The sequence below is a fragment of the Archocentrus centrarchus genome, chromosome 21, assembly GCF_007364275.1.
Source record: "Archocentrus centrarchus isolate MPI-CPG fArcCen1 chromosome 21, fArcCen1, whole genome shotgun sequence".
Lineage (NCBI taxonomy): Eukaryota > Metazoa > Chordata > Actinopteri > Cichliformes > Cichlidae > Archocentrus > Archocentrus centrarchus.
In genome coordinates this window covers 24,669,711-24,688,748 of record NC_044366.1, presented here as the reverse complement: position 1 = coordinate 24,688,748, position 19,038 = coordinate 24,669,711, and the positions used below count along the sequence as shown (strand labels likewise).

At 41.8% G+C, this 19,038-nt stretch overlaps 1 protein-coding gene across 1 annotated transcript in view; it reads left to right on the top strand.

Moving 5' to 3' along the window:
- lmo7a (LIM domain 7a) overlaps window positions 1-19,038 on the top strand; it is a 46,492-nt gene that overhangs the window by 6,766 nt on the left and 20,688 nt on the right. The window contains 20 exon segments of the mRNA XM_030758221.1: window positions 1,914-2,020; window positions 9,774-9,804; window positions 10,923-11,036; window positions 11,968-12,028; window positions 12,031-12,180; window positions 12,799-12,834; window positions 12,837-12,902; window positions 12,905-12,970; window positions 12,973-13,045; window positions 13,318-13,607; window positions 13,857-13,935; window positions 14,073-14,393; window positions 14,611-14,757; window positions 15,259-15,782; window positions 15,814-15,885; window positions 15,920-15,967; window positions 15,970-16,040; window positions 17,224-17,237; window positions 17,428-17,436; window positions 18,114-18,228. Of these exon segments, the coding sequence (XP_030614081.1) occupies window positions 1,914-2,020; window positions 9,774-9,804; window positions 10,923-11,036; window positions 11,968-12,028; window positions 12,031-12,180; window positions 12,799-12,834; window positions 12,837-12,902; window positions 12,905-12,970; window positions 12,973-13,045; window positions 13,318-13,607; window positions 13,857-13,935; window positions 14,073-14,393; window positions 14,611-14,757; window positions 15,259-15,782; window positions 15,814-15,885; window positions 15,920-15,967; window positions 15,970-16,040; window positions 17,224-17,237; window positions 17,428-17,436; window positions 18,114-18,228 (2,394 nt within the window).

Sequence of the window (19,038 nt, the reverse complement as noted above, 5' to 3'; positions counted from 1 at the left end):
ATAATAAACCCAGTTTATGACCTCAGTTCTCTCAGTGGTTACGTTTACATGCCAAAAGCACTTTGGTTGAGATTAGGTAAAAGGAACAATGTAACAGACTCAGTTACATGCTAAATGATTTCTATAGAGACATTTTACATTTGAATATGGTTTCCATTTGTGGCCTTATAGGCCAAGTAGTATTGTCCAGTCACCTTTGAGTAGGCTGGGGCTGATGGGTTACCAGGTTGTATGTTTAAAGTTGTATTTCATAATTCATGTCACTGCAGATATTTGCTGAATTTAAATAAAAAAAAAAAAAGGCTGTGATAATTCTCAAACTTTAACTGGATCAGACATTTTCCAGGGAATCAAATAAATCTGGGCTACGTTACCCTTCATTTAAACCATATTTATTGCCCGTCTTTAAATGTAATTTGTTATGCATCAGAGTCTAAAATTCCAGTGTAACATTTAGAGTACCTGTGCTTGAAAGCTCTCTTGTTAGTGAACTCACTGAGGTGAGGCAATGCACAGAAGCCATTAAGTATGCTTTGTTTTTCTGACAGGTACATGTTGTACTTTGTGATTGACAGCCATACATTTGTGCTGCTGAAATGTGCATGTGGAGAATGAGTTTGTTTTTGTTTTGTTTTTTTTTTATTCTGTTCAAGTACATCTGCCAACCGGGGGGGGAAGCAAATAAAGTTTACTTCATATCATAGCCTCGTTCTGTACAGTGATACAGTTGATGATGGGTGTAGTTTGGTAGAAAGAAAGGAGCTCCAAGACAAAACTGATCAGGAATAGGATTGAGTTACGCAGGTGATTACACAGTTGGTGAGAGCAGTCTGGAAGATCGTGCTGTCTGTTGTCACACCAAAGAGTTAGACCAGCACTTGCATACAGTGGTTGAGGAGCTGATGTATGTAACCTATAAAGTCCAGCAAAGTACTGCCAAGGGACAAGCAAAGCTGTTAGCAGAGGGATGTCTGTATCCACTGGGAGGCTAGTTCTCTTCTACCATTTGCTAATAAGCATCTTTGCCATTTAAATATAGAACTTGCTACCCCTTAATTATTTCAGCCCATGCTGAAACCATGTGTGATTACATGAAAGCCCTCGTAAGCGGCGCTGTCCCAATGGGAAATGCAGCCTTACAAACAAGACAGTTGGGATTACAACTGGAAAAGTCATAAGGCTGGACTGGTGCTTTTGCGGTTGAAGATTTGTTTGGAATGCATGAGGTGTGTGTATATTTTTGGAGCAAAATGTCTCTCTGCCATTCTGCACTACACTCACACACCTGTTCAAGTCCTGTGCACGCATGTAAACTTTCACAATGTACGGAAGAAAAACAGTCCTTCCACTCCCATGTCCTCTGAAGAATTGCTTCGGGGAAATATTTATGTTTCTGTCACTCTACCGAATGTTTCATAGCAACTCAGTGTCTCCATAATACTCCACCACCCCACAGATTCCACAGGTATTCTCGAGTAAAGGGCTTGGCATGGAGGGGAGGGGACAGTTTCAGGGTGTGAGAAAAAGGAGACTGCAACAGGCAGCGTGCGTTCATGTGCGTCAGTTTCCACTCCCGTGGCCGGCTGGGTGGGACTTGTGCTCTGATGTCATTCTTCCTGGTTTGGCTGTTGTCCTTCCCTAGCACAACCACAGGTGGCTCTGCTGCTGTCATTCAGCTCCTGTCAGGCAGCCTCCTCCCCCCACACCACTGTGTGTGTGTGTGTGTCTGTGTGTCCTGCCATGGGTCACTTCTTATTTGCTATGCACATGCTCCTCCCAATCTACTTCTGCTCTGTGATATGAACTTTGGAAGCAATCACTTGTAGGCTGTCTCTCTGCCACAGAATTCTTAAGTGATTATTCTTTGCCTCTGAAGGTGGACAGACCTCATCCCTGCTTTGTTCTTTACCCAGGACAACCTTAACGTCTTCCTGAGGGCCTGCGGGAAGCTCGGACTAAAGGAAGCGCAGCTGTTTCACCCCGGAGATCTTCAAGACTTGTCCTCAAGAGTTACAGTCAAGTAAGTGTAGCCCTTTCACAGCGTTGGTATAAACACTTTGATGCCTGTCTTTGTCATTCACAGGCAAGAGACAAAGCCTGAGACTCGCTTATGTTTTGATTTTTCCTTGACTGAATCAACTTAATCTTCCACAGAAAGGCTGAACGATTAAAAGTAACTTTCAGAGAGAGTGTATGGCACATGGGTCTTCATGTGAAGCATGATTCAAGCTGCTGTTATAAAAAAAAAAAAGGTCAGCACTATTTCAGTGCATATATTCTGCTGTTACACACCTGCTAAAGCGCAGGTGTCTAGTAGATCCAACAGTTGACTAAAAAAAAAAACACACAAAGCCAGTAGAAACAATGTGTTATAGAGTTTAACCTCTCATCTTTCCCATTGGTAATTAGAGAGAAGCCGGGCATAACATCAACACCCTGCTGGCATGTTTATTAGTTTGTTTTTTTTTCCCCAGTTTCACACAGTTGCTTTTGTGTCAGTTGAATGCCGCGCCAGAGAAGCAATGCGGTATGTTGAACAACCTGTTCGGTTTTTGCACAGGTGTGCCTTCAGGGGGGGGAAGCGAGGCAGGGCTCGGCATACTGTCCATCCTCTGCGGCACCCTCTCTGCGGCTGTACAGCAGTGTGCTGTGCACGCATTAAAAAAGTGCTATAGCAGCAATACCTGTAGGTTGTTAAGCTTGAAGCAGATAAGCCCTTAATAGCAAATAGATCACTTTAGGTGACAAAATAATTCATGGTGAAGATGTTTAAAACAAAAGGCAGCATGCACATGCAGAGGTTCTTCCTGTTTCACTTAATGTTGTTACATAGTAGTCCTTAACTTGGAGTATTCCTTTGAGATGTTTCCATAGCCTCTAAGAGCATTTTTCCCCCATAATTCACCCTAACTGGTTCTTTGCTAATGCTGGCAGCTAACATAGAAACCACAAAGGCATACACACAGGCAGGTGTGCTATAAACTGGTATATGGGCTGAACAAATCTGCTTGCCTTTTATCCAGACACACCCTCACCTCTACACCAGAGAATAAGCTTAAGATATCTTTCACTAAATGTCTGAATGTCGGTGTCATAAAGATAATTTTCTGATACAAACTGTGGCCTGTTAGTAATTTCCTTTCTTGCGTAACCTTTTCCCCATGATGCTGGTGGTAAATTTTATGTTGCAGTATGGCATTAATGGAGAAATGTTAATGCAGTGACAGCTGACCAAAAGTCACTCTATCATATTACAAGCTGATTCTGTCACACAAAAATATAAAAAAAGAGAGGCTTCTTGGAGTGTACTTTAGCTCAGCTACTTGCCATCTTGTCCCTCTGCATGTGGGGGTTTGGTAAGAGTGTTTTTGCAATCCTATTTTTAGCATCTGGGGTCACTTTGAGATGCAGGATTGATTGGAATGGAAAGGAGCTTTTAATAGTTTGTAGCCTCCCCTTGCTTGTGGTCTTCAGAGTACATGTGTGCGTATGTTTGTGTTTGTATATATGATGTTTGTTTGTTCCAATATCTTCAGTTACACATACCTAATTGCAGGAGTCAGTGTTGATTAATTGATTATTACAGTCATTCTTGTTGTTAAATTCAGCATATTTAACTATGCCAAGAATTTTTTTTTATTTTTTTAATGCAAGATGAAAAATTTGGCCTTCTGGGCATAATTGCGTCATTTTTGTGGAGACGTTCTGACTTGTACAAAGAGAAAGATGGCACACAGAAGGCAACATGAGGACATCATCCTAAACAAGGCTGCATAGAAGCAGCCAATGGCTTTATTGCACTGCTGCTTATCAGAGCCTAGGCAAATGAGCCCCTGAGAACGCACGTATACACACACTTACACAGAGAAAGTTGTCTCTATCAGCTGTCTTTACCCCTGGTGTTTGTCCAACCTCTGCTCCCTTAAACCCAGTCTGACAGGTGCTTCGCTCAGCTTCACTGTTTTTCTTATTCAGCAGCAGTTGGGTGGTTGTTGTTGTTGTTGTTGTTCTGTCACTTGGTTGCTTTGTGTTGCTTTTCACTCACACATAAAGCAGCCATCTTTATTTATCTTTTAAGTTTGCTTGACCTTTAGCTTCAAACTTCTCACTTAGAGCAGTTACATGAAATGCTTTGTAGCTAGAAGGGGGGGAGCAGCATGAGCGTGTGATTTTATATTTAAAAAGAAAGCAAAATAATAAGTCAAGTTTTCAGTTTGTCAGCAGAAAAGAAGTTAAACGCAACTCTTGTTCTCTGCCTCCAGTTTGACAGATTTGTAGTGCTCAGAATATAGTTATTAACAAGCCACAGTGACAGTTTAACTGGAGCCACACATGAGCAAGGCCTTATTTTATCCGTGTGAGCCTGCAATACGACCACCATAAAAGCTTATTGAATGCCTGCCCTGACCTTTGAGCTTTGCAGTTGTTGTAGTATTGGCCTCAGCATCACGCTCATTGCTGTATTGCATTAAAGAAAAAAGAGAGATAAGAATTCCCTTTATTAGTCCCACGATGGGGAAATTCGGTGTAGCAGCGGCAAAGGTATTTTACAGAGGATAAACAATAACTAGGATACAATAAAATAAAGTATAAAAAAGGTAAAATAAAGATATAAAAAGTATAAGAAGTAAAGTAGAAAGTAGAATGATTAAAATAAATCTGTTTAAACAATATGTACCAGTATAAATAAGATGTACATAATGGAGGATAGAACATACTATATGAAGATTATATTACAAAATGTATTATTATATTGCACCTGTTTATTACACTAAATAAATACCGACCCTATTTGAAATGAGGTATATTGTGCAGTGCTAGTGAACAGAGAACCACTTCTATTTCCGGGAGCAGTGCTGGTTAAAAAGTCTAACTGCTGCAGGGAGGGAGACCGAAGATATAAAACTTTTTGTCTGATAAAAATCCCTATCAGTCACAAACACAATCTCAAAAATTTTAATAGGCATGACACACTGTTGTGATAGAGATACAGACAGATATGAGGGGGCAGTGTGCTGTCTCCTATCATCCACGTATTAAACCATAGCCAAGTTCAACTGTGTTTTATACATGTAGTGTACCAGACTGAATCTGATTCATAATCGCAAACTGTGGCTCACATCTATTTATGACCACCTCTGTCAGATTATGACAGCTACCCAGAAGATGAAGCTATTAAAGTGCTCAGGATTAATCATTCTATCCAAAAGTGCTCTATTCAAAATTAGCCACATCCTGTACACTCTACATAAACACTATGATTCAGAAATTCGGGAGCGTGGCACAACTGTGTACGTGTTCCAAACTGAAATACCTCAACATAAGCAGCAGAAAATCACTTGCCTCAAATATATACTTGGTTCAGAGATGATTTTCACTCCAAAGTAAGGATTTATTTAAAAAAAAAAATACTGTAGTTTTCTGCTTAAGTTTTGCGTCAAATGAAAATTTATTGTAAAGCACTTTTATGGGGCCTAAGGCATTTTTACTTTACCTGAGCTTATCCGCTTATGCCACTGTACTACACTCGGGAGGTGGTAGAGACCAAAAACGGAGCTAAAAGAGAGCGACACAAATATGATTCCAGATGAATGATGATGTTCCTCCATTTGCCTCAAAGAAGAAATGGTGTTGCATGTTTAAGCCATGTTTGGATGAAAATGCATTTGTAGCCTACATGTATTAAAGTACCTTTCTGGATGCACAATTTTTATTACTTGGAATGTGATATCATGGTATCACTATTACTTTGATGACTATTAGTCCAAACTTTGCTCTGTGACCTCCAGGAACTGACAGATTAAGTCCCCCACAGAGAGGGGTCCAAAGTCTGATTTGTTTTCCACTGTTTGATTAAGCAAATTATTGACTAGTTCTGACTGCTCTCCAAACAAAGAAAAAAGGAAACCGCACAAGATTGACAGATACTGTCAATCTTGTAATTCTTGTGTGGTCCTTTAAGGAGTATTAATAGCTCCTTCTAGACAATCTATAAGCGACTGAGTGACTTTGTGGTGTTATGCAATATAATCCCTGGCTGCACATCATTGCCTAAGGAATGTGTTGTTTCCTAGGCAAATATGTACAGACTACATAACTTTTATCAGAATTTATTCATCACCAATGTGTATTGTACCTCATTCTGTGTGTACTATTATTTAAATAGTTTTAAACTGACTGTGAAAATCTGAATGTTTGGAACTTAGGGCAAAGGAGTTGAATGCAGTGTCCTGTGTGTTATTGTTTCGGGTGTGGTTCAGTGAGTTGGCACTGCACACCCTGGTTCTATGGTATAATATATGGCATTGCCATCACTTTTTGTCACAGTGTTGCGTGAACCGTGGGCAGATTGTGAAACCAAAGGAGCGATGATGCTGAGAGGCCAATAAAGTTTCTACACCATGGACGCAGCCCTGGCTGTAAAAGGGCAACACAAGGGTTATATTTGTGCTCTGTAGTTAACTTGGAGAGAGCAATACCAGCCTCACCCTGTTTCCTCACTCACAAAGGCTGCAGTGTGTCTGAGAAGTACGACACAATGATGTCTGACACAGTTTCACCCGCAGCTGATTCCCCTATTTTAACTCTCCTTGTGTCTTTATTTTTGTTTTGGTGCTGCTGGGGATTTTCTGGCTCTGTGTTTAAATCCCAAAGAACATAGATGAAGGCTGTTACATGCAGGGTTATGGATTGTGGCTGAGCAAGTAATGTTCATCGCAGAGGTATGCTTCTGATTGTGCGTTCACACCCACTAATTTAAAGCTTCGGTGGTTGGTTTGTCTTTTGATGTGTTTATCCTCAGAGAGGCTGAGCTGGTTGGTGTTTTATTGACTGATACTAGAGCCAGATGCAGGTCAGAATTCATTCATCTGTAGATTTTATTATTATCTAGTTATAGATCTTAGTATTTCTTTCTGCCTCCTGTTACAACACAAGGAAATGATTGAATTGGATAGATTCACTTTGGTCTCTGTTAGGAAGTTATTGTCTAAAATTTGAATAGTAGCTTATGGTTCTTCAGTTTGCATGTGCTCTTTCTGCCTTTTACTTTTTTCTTTTTGTCTTTTTTTGGGCTTCTTGCTGGTTTTGGCAGAACTTTCTATTCGACTCATTTTACTAAAATTAAAGTAACTGATAGTTTGGCAAAACAGTGTCATGCAGATAAAAACCTCTTCTGTCGGGACACAGATTTGATTTGTTTGTAGTCGTTCAAGAGGCTTGTGTTTATCTTTCCCATGATTGTATAGCAGACGTTGGCTCAGGTATCTTTGCATTTGCAGTGTGAGTTTAAAGAACGGTGTCTCAGGCTGATGAAAGATCGTTAGTTGTTCTTTGCCCTGGCCAAGAGTGCGGTGGTGTGACAGTCTGTGTTAGCATGTAGCAATTAACACTTGGAAATGATTAAAGCATCCTATAAATTTGTCAGGCTGGACGGTTTCCTGTCAGATCTGTTTACTTACTGTATAGCATATATAAGTTGTCCGTTAAGTTTTTTTTTTTTTTTTTTTATAGGACGCTGAGCTCATTCCTGAATATGCTTTTTTTCCTTTTTAACCTGGGAAAGCAAAAAGACATACAAGGAGATGCTAGAATATCCTTACCAGGCATGATACATATAAAAAAGATGCATAAAACACAAATGTTTACACACACACACACACACACACACACACACACACACACACACACACACACACACACACACACACACACACACACACACACACCAATGAAATCACAATAAACTGATTATACTACTTCAGAGTATCTTTACACAGCTTGTTCTTTCCATGCAGAAATGGTGAAAATCAGACTTCACTGGTGTCCATGCTCAATCATATGAGTACTCAGCTGATTCTAACAAGCTCCAGTAAAATCCTGAGGCTCCAGAGACCTGGAAAAAGCCCTTTTTTTTTCTTTTTTTTTTTTAATTGAGCATTACAAGAAACGCTGGTAGTTTTTTGTATACAACGCCTGCTTTTCTGGACCTGGCTGCCACTGTTATAATCTTAGACTTTGTGCCTATGTTCCAAGGCACACAAGAGGGCATTTTTTTTTTCACCCATCTCTTTTATTGGGCCTATAAATATTCCTTAGTATTCCAAATTGGTGAACGTCCACTTCAGTTTGCAATGTTGGCAAATCAGCATTTTTGGAAACCCCTGGTGTGAGATGACGCATGCTGGTGGGAAAGTTGATCGGCTTCCCGTCCAGCTGTTAGTGGTGGAAGAAATGCTTAGATCCTGATGGGTAAAAGTACAGTGCAGCAGTGGAAAAATACTCTAGCAGAAGCACTGAAGTGTTTTCAGCTAAATACTGCCTATCATAATTAATAGTTTATAGACCATATGCCATTCCTGACACAGTGCTCCCACAGCAGTCACCTGCTTGTGACCTCTTGAGGTGGCACCTCCCAGTCTTGAGCTAAGGCTCTTGTGCATGTAAAGCAAATGTGTTAACTGCTGTACTAGCCACAAGGTAGAGACAACTCAGGAGGTAAAGCAGGTTTATGTACTAATTGGAAGGTCCGTGGTTTGATCTCTGACTCCTGTAGTCTGCAGGTTTCTTCCTGTTATAGGGGAGTTTTTCCTTCCCACTGTCACCAAGTGCTTGTTCATAGGGGTTTTGTGTGTGTGTGTGTGTGTGTGTGTGTGTGTGTGTGTGTGTGTGTGTGTGTGTGTGTGTGTGTGTGTGTGTGTGTGTGTGTGTGTGTGTGTGTGTGTTGGGGTTTCTTTCTAATATTGTAGGTTTTTTGTTTGTTTGTCACTCATAATATGCAAAATTGCAAAGCTTCAAAATCTGCAGCATTTAAATATTTTTAGCTCTCACTGGGCAATTCAGTTGTGTATGTATTTTAAGGCACTGATCTAAGGTTTCGTCACAGTGCATCGCAGTCTCTGCAGATTTATTGGTTACATTGCCTGCATGGAACAAGCCTTTCCATGCATGCAGTGTAATCCAAGTTCTCATGGTTAGACAGAGGTGTGTTTGCCTACTGTATCAGCACGTGATGCAGGACTGTGTAGCATTAACAGGAGATGTAAAGCAGACTGTAAATCTTCTCATGCCACCATTATGGCTACTGTATATGCTGTAGCCATTCATCACTGTTGGCTGACATCTCAAGACAGACACTAAGGTCATAATAGTCGACAAGTACACAGTGTACAAAGGGTAATAATCTGCAGCTTGAAACTGAGAGTTTTGTTTGGTTTCACAGGAGCTCACAGTTTCCTGGGAAAGTTGATTGCTGACAGACAGTTTGACTGTGAATCGCCCGAAATATGAGTGAAATTCTCTGAGGCTTGGTAGCTGTTTGGAGCTTTGTTCCACCGCCTCCAAACATAGCCTTGTTTGGTGATAAATTAGCAGCTGTTAAGTTTATCTTTATTCCAAATCAGAACTAAAGACCCATTTGTGTCCCTAAAGTTAACTAAATGATTTTGCAATCGCTTGATGTTTGTGGTTAGCTTAAAATTAGGTGCACAGATGTGACACGCATTGTTAAACCTCAACATTTTTCTTCATGGCTTTTTTTTTTTTTTTTTTTTTAAACCCCCCCTCCCACAAATGTTTGTTTTTCTCGCCGCCTTTGTGTTGTTGTGTGAGAGTGAGTGGTAGGCTGGCAATAGTCTGGATTGTGCCCTCAGTTTCCAGCTCTTTCACTACCCAACACAGACTCAACAACGATGCTCTGTTTTGTTTGTGTTTCTTCTTTACTTTCATCTTCTCTCATACAGACAAACCTCTCTTTTCTGCTGTTTTTCTCCCAGGCATCAAGAGACCAGCAGAAGGCTGAAAAATGTGAGTGTTTTTTTTGTTTGTTTGTTTTGTTTTTTCCAGAGGTATTTTGTTTTATAACTGCTGAATTTATTGTCATCTTAGATATTTGCTCCATTGCTTCTTTCTCTGATATGTACATATATTTAATGTGTGAATGTTAACTTTTGCACACACTACAACTCAATTTGTGAAGGTAACACCTCATATAGATTTATTGCTCATGTATTTTGGTAGATGGGAGATGTAGGTGACTAGACAAAGGGTCAAGAAATGGAGAAAGACACGTAACAAAGGTTCCCAGCCAGATTCTCACTTTAACCATGTAATCAATACATTCAAAGTCTTAAGTCCCTGAATAACAAGAATGCCTCCTACACCTACCTCTTTTAATGAGAGTCATTTGAGGAGACAGGTAAAGTTTTATTTAGGTGCAATGCTGAGAAACAACTGCAGAACATCTACAGAACAAATTCAGGGGAAAAAAACATATCTTTGTAATTTTTTCATTTTTTTTAAATTCATTGATAAACAAGTTTTTGCAGACTTCTCCCTAAATTTGTTTTTGTCAGATCTTTACACTGAAAATATATATGTGTGTGTGTGTAGTAGATCGAGCATGTTTATGTCAAAAATTGTGTTCTTATTTTAAGATGCATGAAAATCATTGCTGGAAGCATTGCATCTCTATCATCCTGCATTGTTTCCTGCATTTTGTGTGCGCTACACAATAATAATTTTCTGACTTGCCTGACAGAAAACCAAAGCGCTGACACGTCACTTTAAACGGTATCAGGTGTAATGGGCTATAGCTTTGTTGGTTTAGTGTTTGCTTTCGTGCACTAGTCTCCTGTCAGCCTATAAATGCACACACAAACAACAACAGAGTATTCTGGATGAGTCTGGAAATTAGAGCATGGCTCTAGGTGATGTGACCCTCAGTCAAAGCTGGGCTACAACTATCATAACAAATATCTGCTTTAGTACTGCACAGTACATTCTGGCTTTTGCACAGGTTAAGGTATAGGGATAACCTGATATACAGGTCGTCTGGTAGTATTAACGAATTTCTACTTGCAGGCAGATCTCTCTAATAACCTGTTTTTTTTGTTTGTTTTGTTTGTTTTTTTTTCTCTTTCCAGGTATTGATCACCATTTACTGGTTAGGCAGAAGAGCTCAGTGTGACTGTTTCTATAATGGACCTTACTTGAACTTCAAGGCATTTGAGGGCTTATTGGGCACAGCTCTATACAAGGTAAATTCCCGAAGTGAGCTCGCTCTTATTCATGCTCGTGAAACAGAAGCTTAATTTCCTCGTGGACAGCAGAAACAGCAGGATTGGAAATTCCTTTTCTCCTGCCGCAGTGTCGTACATTTCTGTATCTCTGGTATGTGGACTATGTGGCAGAAGAATGACAGCAATAGGTTAAGGGGGCCGCAGTTCGCTAGCCCCTAAAACCAAAGCTATGTATAGTCATAAATGACCTGATCCCTTGACTCAGCTATTTTAATCTTGTTTACAACACGTATCTCTGTTTGCATAGTTTTGCATGTGAAAATAGCCACTTCTTTTCTTGAAGAAGCCTCGTTTCCTCCCCATGCATGTGCCACTGTTGACTTTGGCACTTTGCTTTCACATAGATTTATAGCTTGTGTGGAAAACCTCTGTAATTCAACTGACTACACGGATTTTCGGTAATAGCAGTGGGATGCATCGTATTTTGTACGTTTAGTCACGCTAATCCAAGCTCAGCGGCGCAGGGTTAGGCTGAGTTTGCTTTGTGGACTTGTATTGTCTGGTGGGATTTGGCAGATTACAGATGTGAAAATCATTTTCTCTTTAAAGTGGCTGTCAAGTTTTGGCTTGTCTGGGGTTTGCTTGTGTGTTTATGTGCAGTGACATTCTTTTCATGCAGTAAACACAGTCATAACGAGTGTGCGAATCATGACACTGTTTATTTTCACAGCCATAGCAGAGAAGAGAAAGCAATGAAGTTATCCTGTTTAAATGGCACTCCTTATAGATGGTATAGAAGCGTATGCTTACAGTAACTTAGTCTGCAAGAATGAGAGGCCAGGCAAAACAGACTCTCTACCTGGGAGATCTCACCACACACACAGTGGAGCTAAATATTGTAATTGGCACCCTATTATCTGAATGTGTGAGTGTTGTGTGCGTCTGAAAGTCTTTGCAGGAATCTTCAGTCAGAAAGGCAGCAACGTCCGAGACAGCGGGTTTTGGAGATAGTTGTACTCGGAGCGAGAGGAGCTCTCCCATCTGAGAGGAGGAGGAGGAGGAGGTGGACACAGGAGAGACGACTCCCTGGACAGCTTGGACTCACTGGGTTCCCGACCCCACAGCATCTCATCTGACGCCACTCTTAAGGGCAGCAGCGAGGGTAGGAGATATCACCTTATCCCCATATAATCTTTAACTCCTTGTTGGTGATAACATTTTTTTTTTTTTTTAACTTTCTGCAGCTGATTGTTTGGCATTTGACACGACGCAGCATGTGATTTTATGACATTCGAGAATGGTTCTCACACTTTGCACTTGTTTGTTTTAGACGTTCTCTAATTGTCTCTCTACATTAATATTTATAATCCAGCTCATCTGTGTTGAAACTCAAATATTTGTGAACAGGGAAGACACACTGCCTCAGAGCCAGCTAGTTGACACCCAGTTGTGAAAACAAATGCCTATTGCCATCTAGTGGTATGCTTTTGAAAGTGAATATCAACATAAAGCCCATGTGGTACACTTTTTAAGAAGGGGAGGAAACTGCTGGCCGGTGATCTCAGAGCAGTTCTATCTTGCACAGCAGAGGTCAGAGAGACATTCCACAGCCGTCCACACCAGCTTGTAAATGAGGAGGCCTCTGTCCCCACACCCTGCACCCCTCTGTTTCTCTTTCAGAGTCACGCCAAAACACACAACACACTCCTCTGGCTCTTTTTCTCTCTACTCCCACTTTCCTCCCCAGTCTTACACCTGTTTGTCCTCCTTCGTGGTCCAGGTTGTTGCAGTGATACCGAGGCAGACTCCGTCTTCAAGAGACTGAGAACAAGGACAAGGTCAGTTACCGGCGGTCGGCAGTCATCACACCGAGAACCACCGCCCAGTTAACCAGTTTCTGCCCACTAAAGACAAATCTTCAGGCTACGTGCCTGCTCCAATAAGGAAGAAACGGCCGAACGTAATGAGGACAGCCGGCGCAGCTGGGCTAGCAGCAGTTTCGCAGAGAGTGAAAGCGCTCTCACCAGGTACCACTACAGTCCGTGCACACGTTGTTCTGTTTGTGCTCTGTACAATCTCAGCTTTTTTTTTTTTTTTTTTTTTAAAGAGATATTGTTCCTCATGCTTCTTGTTAAATATAGCAAATCATACCGAAACTCCTGGTTGTGCTTCAAAAGGCTGGAAGTTTACTCGGTAGCTGTTTTCTCCTTTCTCATCGCTGTGTTGTCTGTGAATGGTCGATGGTGTTGTCTTTCATTGTTGTTGTTGTTGTTGTGAATGACTGCCTTGGTGAAACAAGGGTATCGCCGGGCAGCTACGGAAACAGTCAAGCATCCCAGAGCGCCTTCCCCGAAGCTCGTCTCCAATGGGCCCACGAGTATGAAAGTGGCAGTGACTCAGACACAGACCGACCAGACCCTGATCTTGTTCTAGATGACCTGGCCAGCAGGCGTTTCCACAGCCCCTCCCCTGCTCCTCCCACCAACTTCGCTGTACCCATCAGTCCCCAGGTTGGAGTTAGAGGGGGCAGCTGGCCCAAGGTCACTATGACTCCCAGCGTTGTCCCCCACAAAACATGGCCTGCCTCAGGTCAGAGAATATAAAGCAACAGCGTGACTTTGATGTGCCTGCTTGATAAAAGCAACTAGAATGCTTCTCGTACCCTCAGTTTGCATGGTTAACTGTAACCATGAGCAGTGTATTTGGTCATACTGTGCTGCTGCCTAACATTTTTGCAGTCTTCAGTTTGGTGGTTTTTGCCCCAAACAACTTTGAGTTTTTAGATTAGCATGCCCTTATTTGCTGCTTCTGAATTTTTTTTTATTTTTTGTTTTTTAGCTTGGAGGAGTGATTTGAGTTGGCAGGACAGCCCTACAAATCAGTTTTTACCTCCCAGCTTGGTTTTGAGCTTGCATTGGTTGGTAATCCTTGCGGCATTTTATTTGCGGTTTGTTGTGATGGAGGAATGTGTTTTTTTTGGCATTACCTGTGTGCTGCACTGCTGCTTAAAAAAAAAAATCTTGACACTTGTGATTGGCTGTCTCTCTTGAGCAGCAGTGGCATCAACCGAAGGGAAATGCAGCCCACCCGGCACAGTTCAGTGAGGGTGAACCACCGCCGAGGCGTGTCCACTGACAGGCCGTTCAGGGAGATATATGACACCTCTGAGGATGAGGATGATGAGGTGGGCTATGCTGACCCTGTCCAAGATGATCTCTATGCCCGTAAGATGGGTATCAAACCCCAGCCTACAACCAGTATATCTTATGACAAGTTCTTACCCAAGTTCTGGACACCAGAAGAAGACATTCACATACAGAAGATCAAACTGGGCTCTCAGAGGAGACCCTGGTACAAGAAGATACAAGGCTTCAGGTGTGTGAGGGCATAAATGTATATATATACATTCCTTTCTTTCTGTCCTTAAATTAACTGCATGCCAATCTAACCCTTTACATTAAAAATTTTGATTTGTGTTCACAGTCTTTCAAATTCCTCCAACCTACAGTTTCTTTCACTTTCTCGTAGCTTCCTATCTAATTTCATTTACCTTTTTGTCTTCCTCTGTCCCTTCTGCGTTCATCGGCTGTAGCCATAAGAAGTCAGGCTCTTCATCAGATGACTCAGACTGTGGCATCAGCCCCTGGCTCTCCTCTGCCCCCTCTCCCTCAGGCCCATCTCCCTCTCATTCCCACACACACGAGGCTTCAGCTCACACCACCCTTGTTGTTGGGAAAAGGTCGATACAGCTGCATGATTGTGATGATGCTGGAATGTTTTAAAGCATCCAGATTTTTATAGGAAAATAGAATTGACTCCTGTTGGGGCTCTGTTTCTGATGGAGCATCTTAAAATAATACTAATGATAAAATGCACTGTGAAGCTACCGGAGAGCTGCCCTAACATGCTGTTATAATGCAGTTTGCTTCTTCTGGCCTTAGTGGAAATGGGCTGTATTATTCTACAGTATTTATATTACAGCCTATGCTCTAGATTTCGCTTTAAAAAAAAAAAAAATAAAAAATATATATATATATAATATTATAGAAAGGAGCATTGCAGCTTTATTTCTAACAGTGTGACTGTAAAACCCACGTTTGATCCACTTCTGTTTGAATCAGATGTCACCACTGTGGCTGCTTGTTGTATCTTTTCTTCCTTTTCTTGCTCTTTGATCCAGTTCACACGCATGCACTCATCACCTCTCTGTCCTTTTTCTCTCCTTTTGCCCACCCTGCAGTCCTCATGTTCAACCACACACTCCTCCCCAGCTTCCAAAGTCCCCTCTCTTAGAGACCCCCCCACAGGCATTTGCCCCCGTGGACCCCCACCTCAGGTCCCAGACTGGTAAAGGGAAGAAGTGGACACTCTTGGGGCGCCAAGACCCCCGGGAACCCCCGGACCCTATTGATTATGAAAGCATTGACCCAGACTTGGAGAATGATGACATGTTTGCCAGGCGAACCCTTGCCTTCCAGTCCAACACGAACCTGGCTAAGATGAAGACTCGGCCGACTGGCAGACATCGACGCTGCACGTCTGAGCCGCAGCTCAATATTGTCACCCAGAAACCCATTCATGGGTGCTCCGGGGAAACCGAGTTCCCAGACATTGAGCAGGATGATGTGGTGTATCGCAGGGAGAAAACCCAGCAGGCACAGCAGCAACGACCACTCTCAGGAGCCCCTGACAACTATTCCCCAATGCCCATCCCAGAGCCTTGGGCTCTGCCTCCTGAACTCAAGGCCAGGACTCCTCTGCCCCCCATGTCCTTTGACTCATAACGCAGCAACAGCTAACCAAAATGAAATTGATAAGGAGGCACGTCCTGCAACGGATGACATGCTAATTCGGAAGCTCAGAATTTGTTTCTGATCAGAGCCAGAGCTCTGGTTCATCAGCCAGTCAGAAGACCCCTTCAGTGCCTTCTTCCTGCAACAAAGAGGATCTGCACAATGGCAGGCAATCAGGGAAGCCAGTCAGTTAAGATATAAGAAAAGGCTCATGGTGGAGAGGCTAGCTGCTCTGAAGCTGTAGAAAAAGATTGACGTAAGAGTGGCTGTAGACGTTTTTTCCTGCGTGTTTCTCTTGTTTCTGTCCCATTTCAGACTTTCAGTAATTTATGTTTAATATTGAATTGCTCTCACCTGGATAAGGAGTGGTTTGAAGCCCTTCACAGTCAGAGAGGAAAGTTTTACACGGTTAATCTCTTGTTTCTGAAAACTAACAGGTGCCTTTTACATTCATTTTATCAATCATGGGTATTTCAGAGCAAGGGTGAAGGAAAAGTGGTGAAATTGACCACAACAGCAGCTTAGAACTTTCTCTTGTTCTAAATGTTTGTTGTTCCTTCAGAACTGAATAAAACTCGTGGTTGATGATGTAAATTTTCCTTCTCAAACTGATGGTCATTAAAGACCGAGTGGTTGCCTACATTACATTACACAATAAACCCACTGCTATTGTGTATTTTAAGGTGTGATGTATGGAATTTTTTTTTTCTCAAAGCAAAATGATTCAGTGTATCATTTGCAAAACAGCCCCAAAATAACTGCCTTTCTTTCATCTTTTAGGTTTGTTTTTCTATCCAACAGTTTGCCTGTAAATGGGGAAAAATATTCGTGCTTAATAAAAGAAAAAAAGCAACTTGTGATGAATTGCACAATGTTTCTTTTTTGTTTTTGTTTTTTTTCTTTTCTTTACCTCACCTGAAGTCTAACCTGACTTGGGCATAGTGTTGTTTTTCTCAGCACAAGGAACTTTATACAGGCTTATGAAACTCAGTGCAGCAGAAAGGGAGGAAAGGTTGAGTGCTGAGAAATATCTAAACATAGCATCCCAACACGCTGACTGCACCAGACCAAGTAATTAAATAGTCTTGTCTGTTGTGCCAACATGAAGGGCTATAGAAATTCCCCACAGCTCTGAAAGAGGATATGACTTGTGGACCTCATAGTAACTTTAACACAAATCTAAACTGTAGTGTTTGCAGGTGAGCAAACGCACAAAAGCACATACAAAGCAACCATTTAGCCTGAGTCAAGCCCATCTGGGTTTACTTCACTCCCATATATGCAAAGTCATGTTTCAAATGACATCACGTTGGGGTCGGCAGAAAGGCAGCATTGTTTAGGGAAAGATACGAGTCTACACACCACCTCAGTCAAAATGTCAGGGTAACTCTAATCCTCTCAGTCTAAACAAGGAAAAACAAGCAGAGTCATGTCCTAACTGACCTTCTGTACATTTGAGGCCCTTCTAGCTGTGAATGAGCTGATGTGTAATAGTTTCTAATCAGTGTCAAGCTCTTGAACAGAGCGCTCTCAGACTCACAGTCAAACTCCAGGCTGTAGAAATGTGACTTTGTTGTCTGTGGTTTCCTTTGGTTTCCTAGAGAACGCCAAGAGAGTATGGACGGGTGAGTTCCCCAAACAAATGTGGCACATTTGCATTTGCTCTGGCCTCTTACGGTCGCGCCCTGCTGCCTCCTGCTTTTATGCTGCTGTTCTCACTCTTTAGCCGCTAAACGCTGACACACAACATTGAGTATTGCATGGCTCAGAGCCACGTTCAGGGGGATGTGGGCTTTGCTCCACAAAACTCTTTTGACAGAGCTTACATACAATAGTAATATGCTGGGTCATCTACCTAAGCTGCTGTGTGTGTCCCAGTGAGAGTTATGACTGAGCACTGATAGCAATATGAGACACATGTAACTCTTTACAGTTAGGTGAGACAAAAAGCCATTTTTCCATAAGGTGGGCCTTTAAGAGACTCTTTTGCATGATGGGAAGGACTGTAACTAACCCTGAGCTTATATCACCCTCAAGGTTTTGTGGTCAACCGGTGTGCTGTGTTTCCATACTAACAACTCACTGCAGATACCCAAAAATATTAATGGCAGGTACCCAATGGAATTGTAGTGTCCTATTTATTATTTTTTGTATCTGCATCATATTTAACAGGACTGTAATAAACAGTATTGTGCATGCATACCTGGAAGTGGATTTCCACCTGTCAACTGAACTGCTGATGCCTTTGATTGTTTTAAAAAAAAAAAAAAATCTGCTCACTGTACTTTTTTTCCCCCTGCAGGAGTAAATCGGTAAGCGATATGTATGTCGACCCTGTGGTCATCCGGCAGGTTCGCTACGAAGAGCTGCAGAAGTACCGTGAGCAGGTTAAGGAGGGCGAGGATAAGTGGCAGGATGTGAGTATAATGTGTACTGATATTTGAGGATATCAGTCAGCTTCACCACCCTTCTTGGTATATGATTCAAGACATGCCTGCTTGGGCAGAAAGAAGTTTGGCTGCAGCACAGATGAAGTTGAGGTGAAAGATGAGTCACATAGATCTGAGATCTATCTGTGCTACCAGGCAATCGCAGGAGCAGGTGCTCTGGTGTATTATAGATGGCTACAGGGTGGGGGGAAAAAAAAAAGTGTAGATAGAAATCATAGATGGGCAGATGCTGATTGGAGCAGCACTGCCCTCTGGCTATGGATCTGCCTCGTTTGATGCAAGAATCACCACATGCACTAAAGTAGAAATAATATTAAATGATGTAAGGCAGAGTCTCCATGATGAAAATAATTTGACTTGGTCGATATGAAATTAATTCTGGTGCAAGTTAGAGTACAAGCGGAAAATAAGCTTCAAAGGTCAGCGGTGCAGCAATTTTAAACACTGCTGATCCATTTATGCATGTTCATTGTTAGCTAGAACAGCTACACAGTAATAAAAAGTTATACTTGTATACATTGCATGACTGGTCTGATCTGGTGTCATAGCAAAATAATGGAGTCTTAAAGCAGCATTTAGGTCACACAGCCCCCAGTACTCAGGGGAAGTGAGCCGGGAGGAGCCTAAAGCACACAAATAGAACACCTTCAAATGCAGCCCTTTCTCTCTCTTTTTTTTTTTTTTTTTTTAAATGTCTTTTTCTCTCTCCTTCTCAACTTCACTCTCCTCAGTTGTACACTTAGCTCTGCACACACAGGCAGTCTGTTGTATCTACAG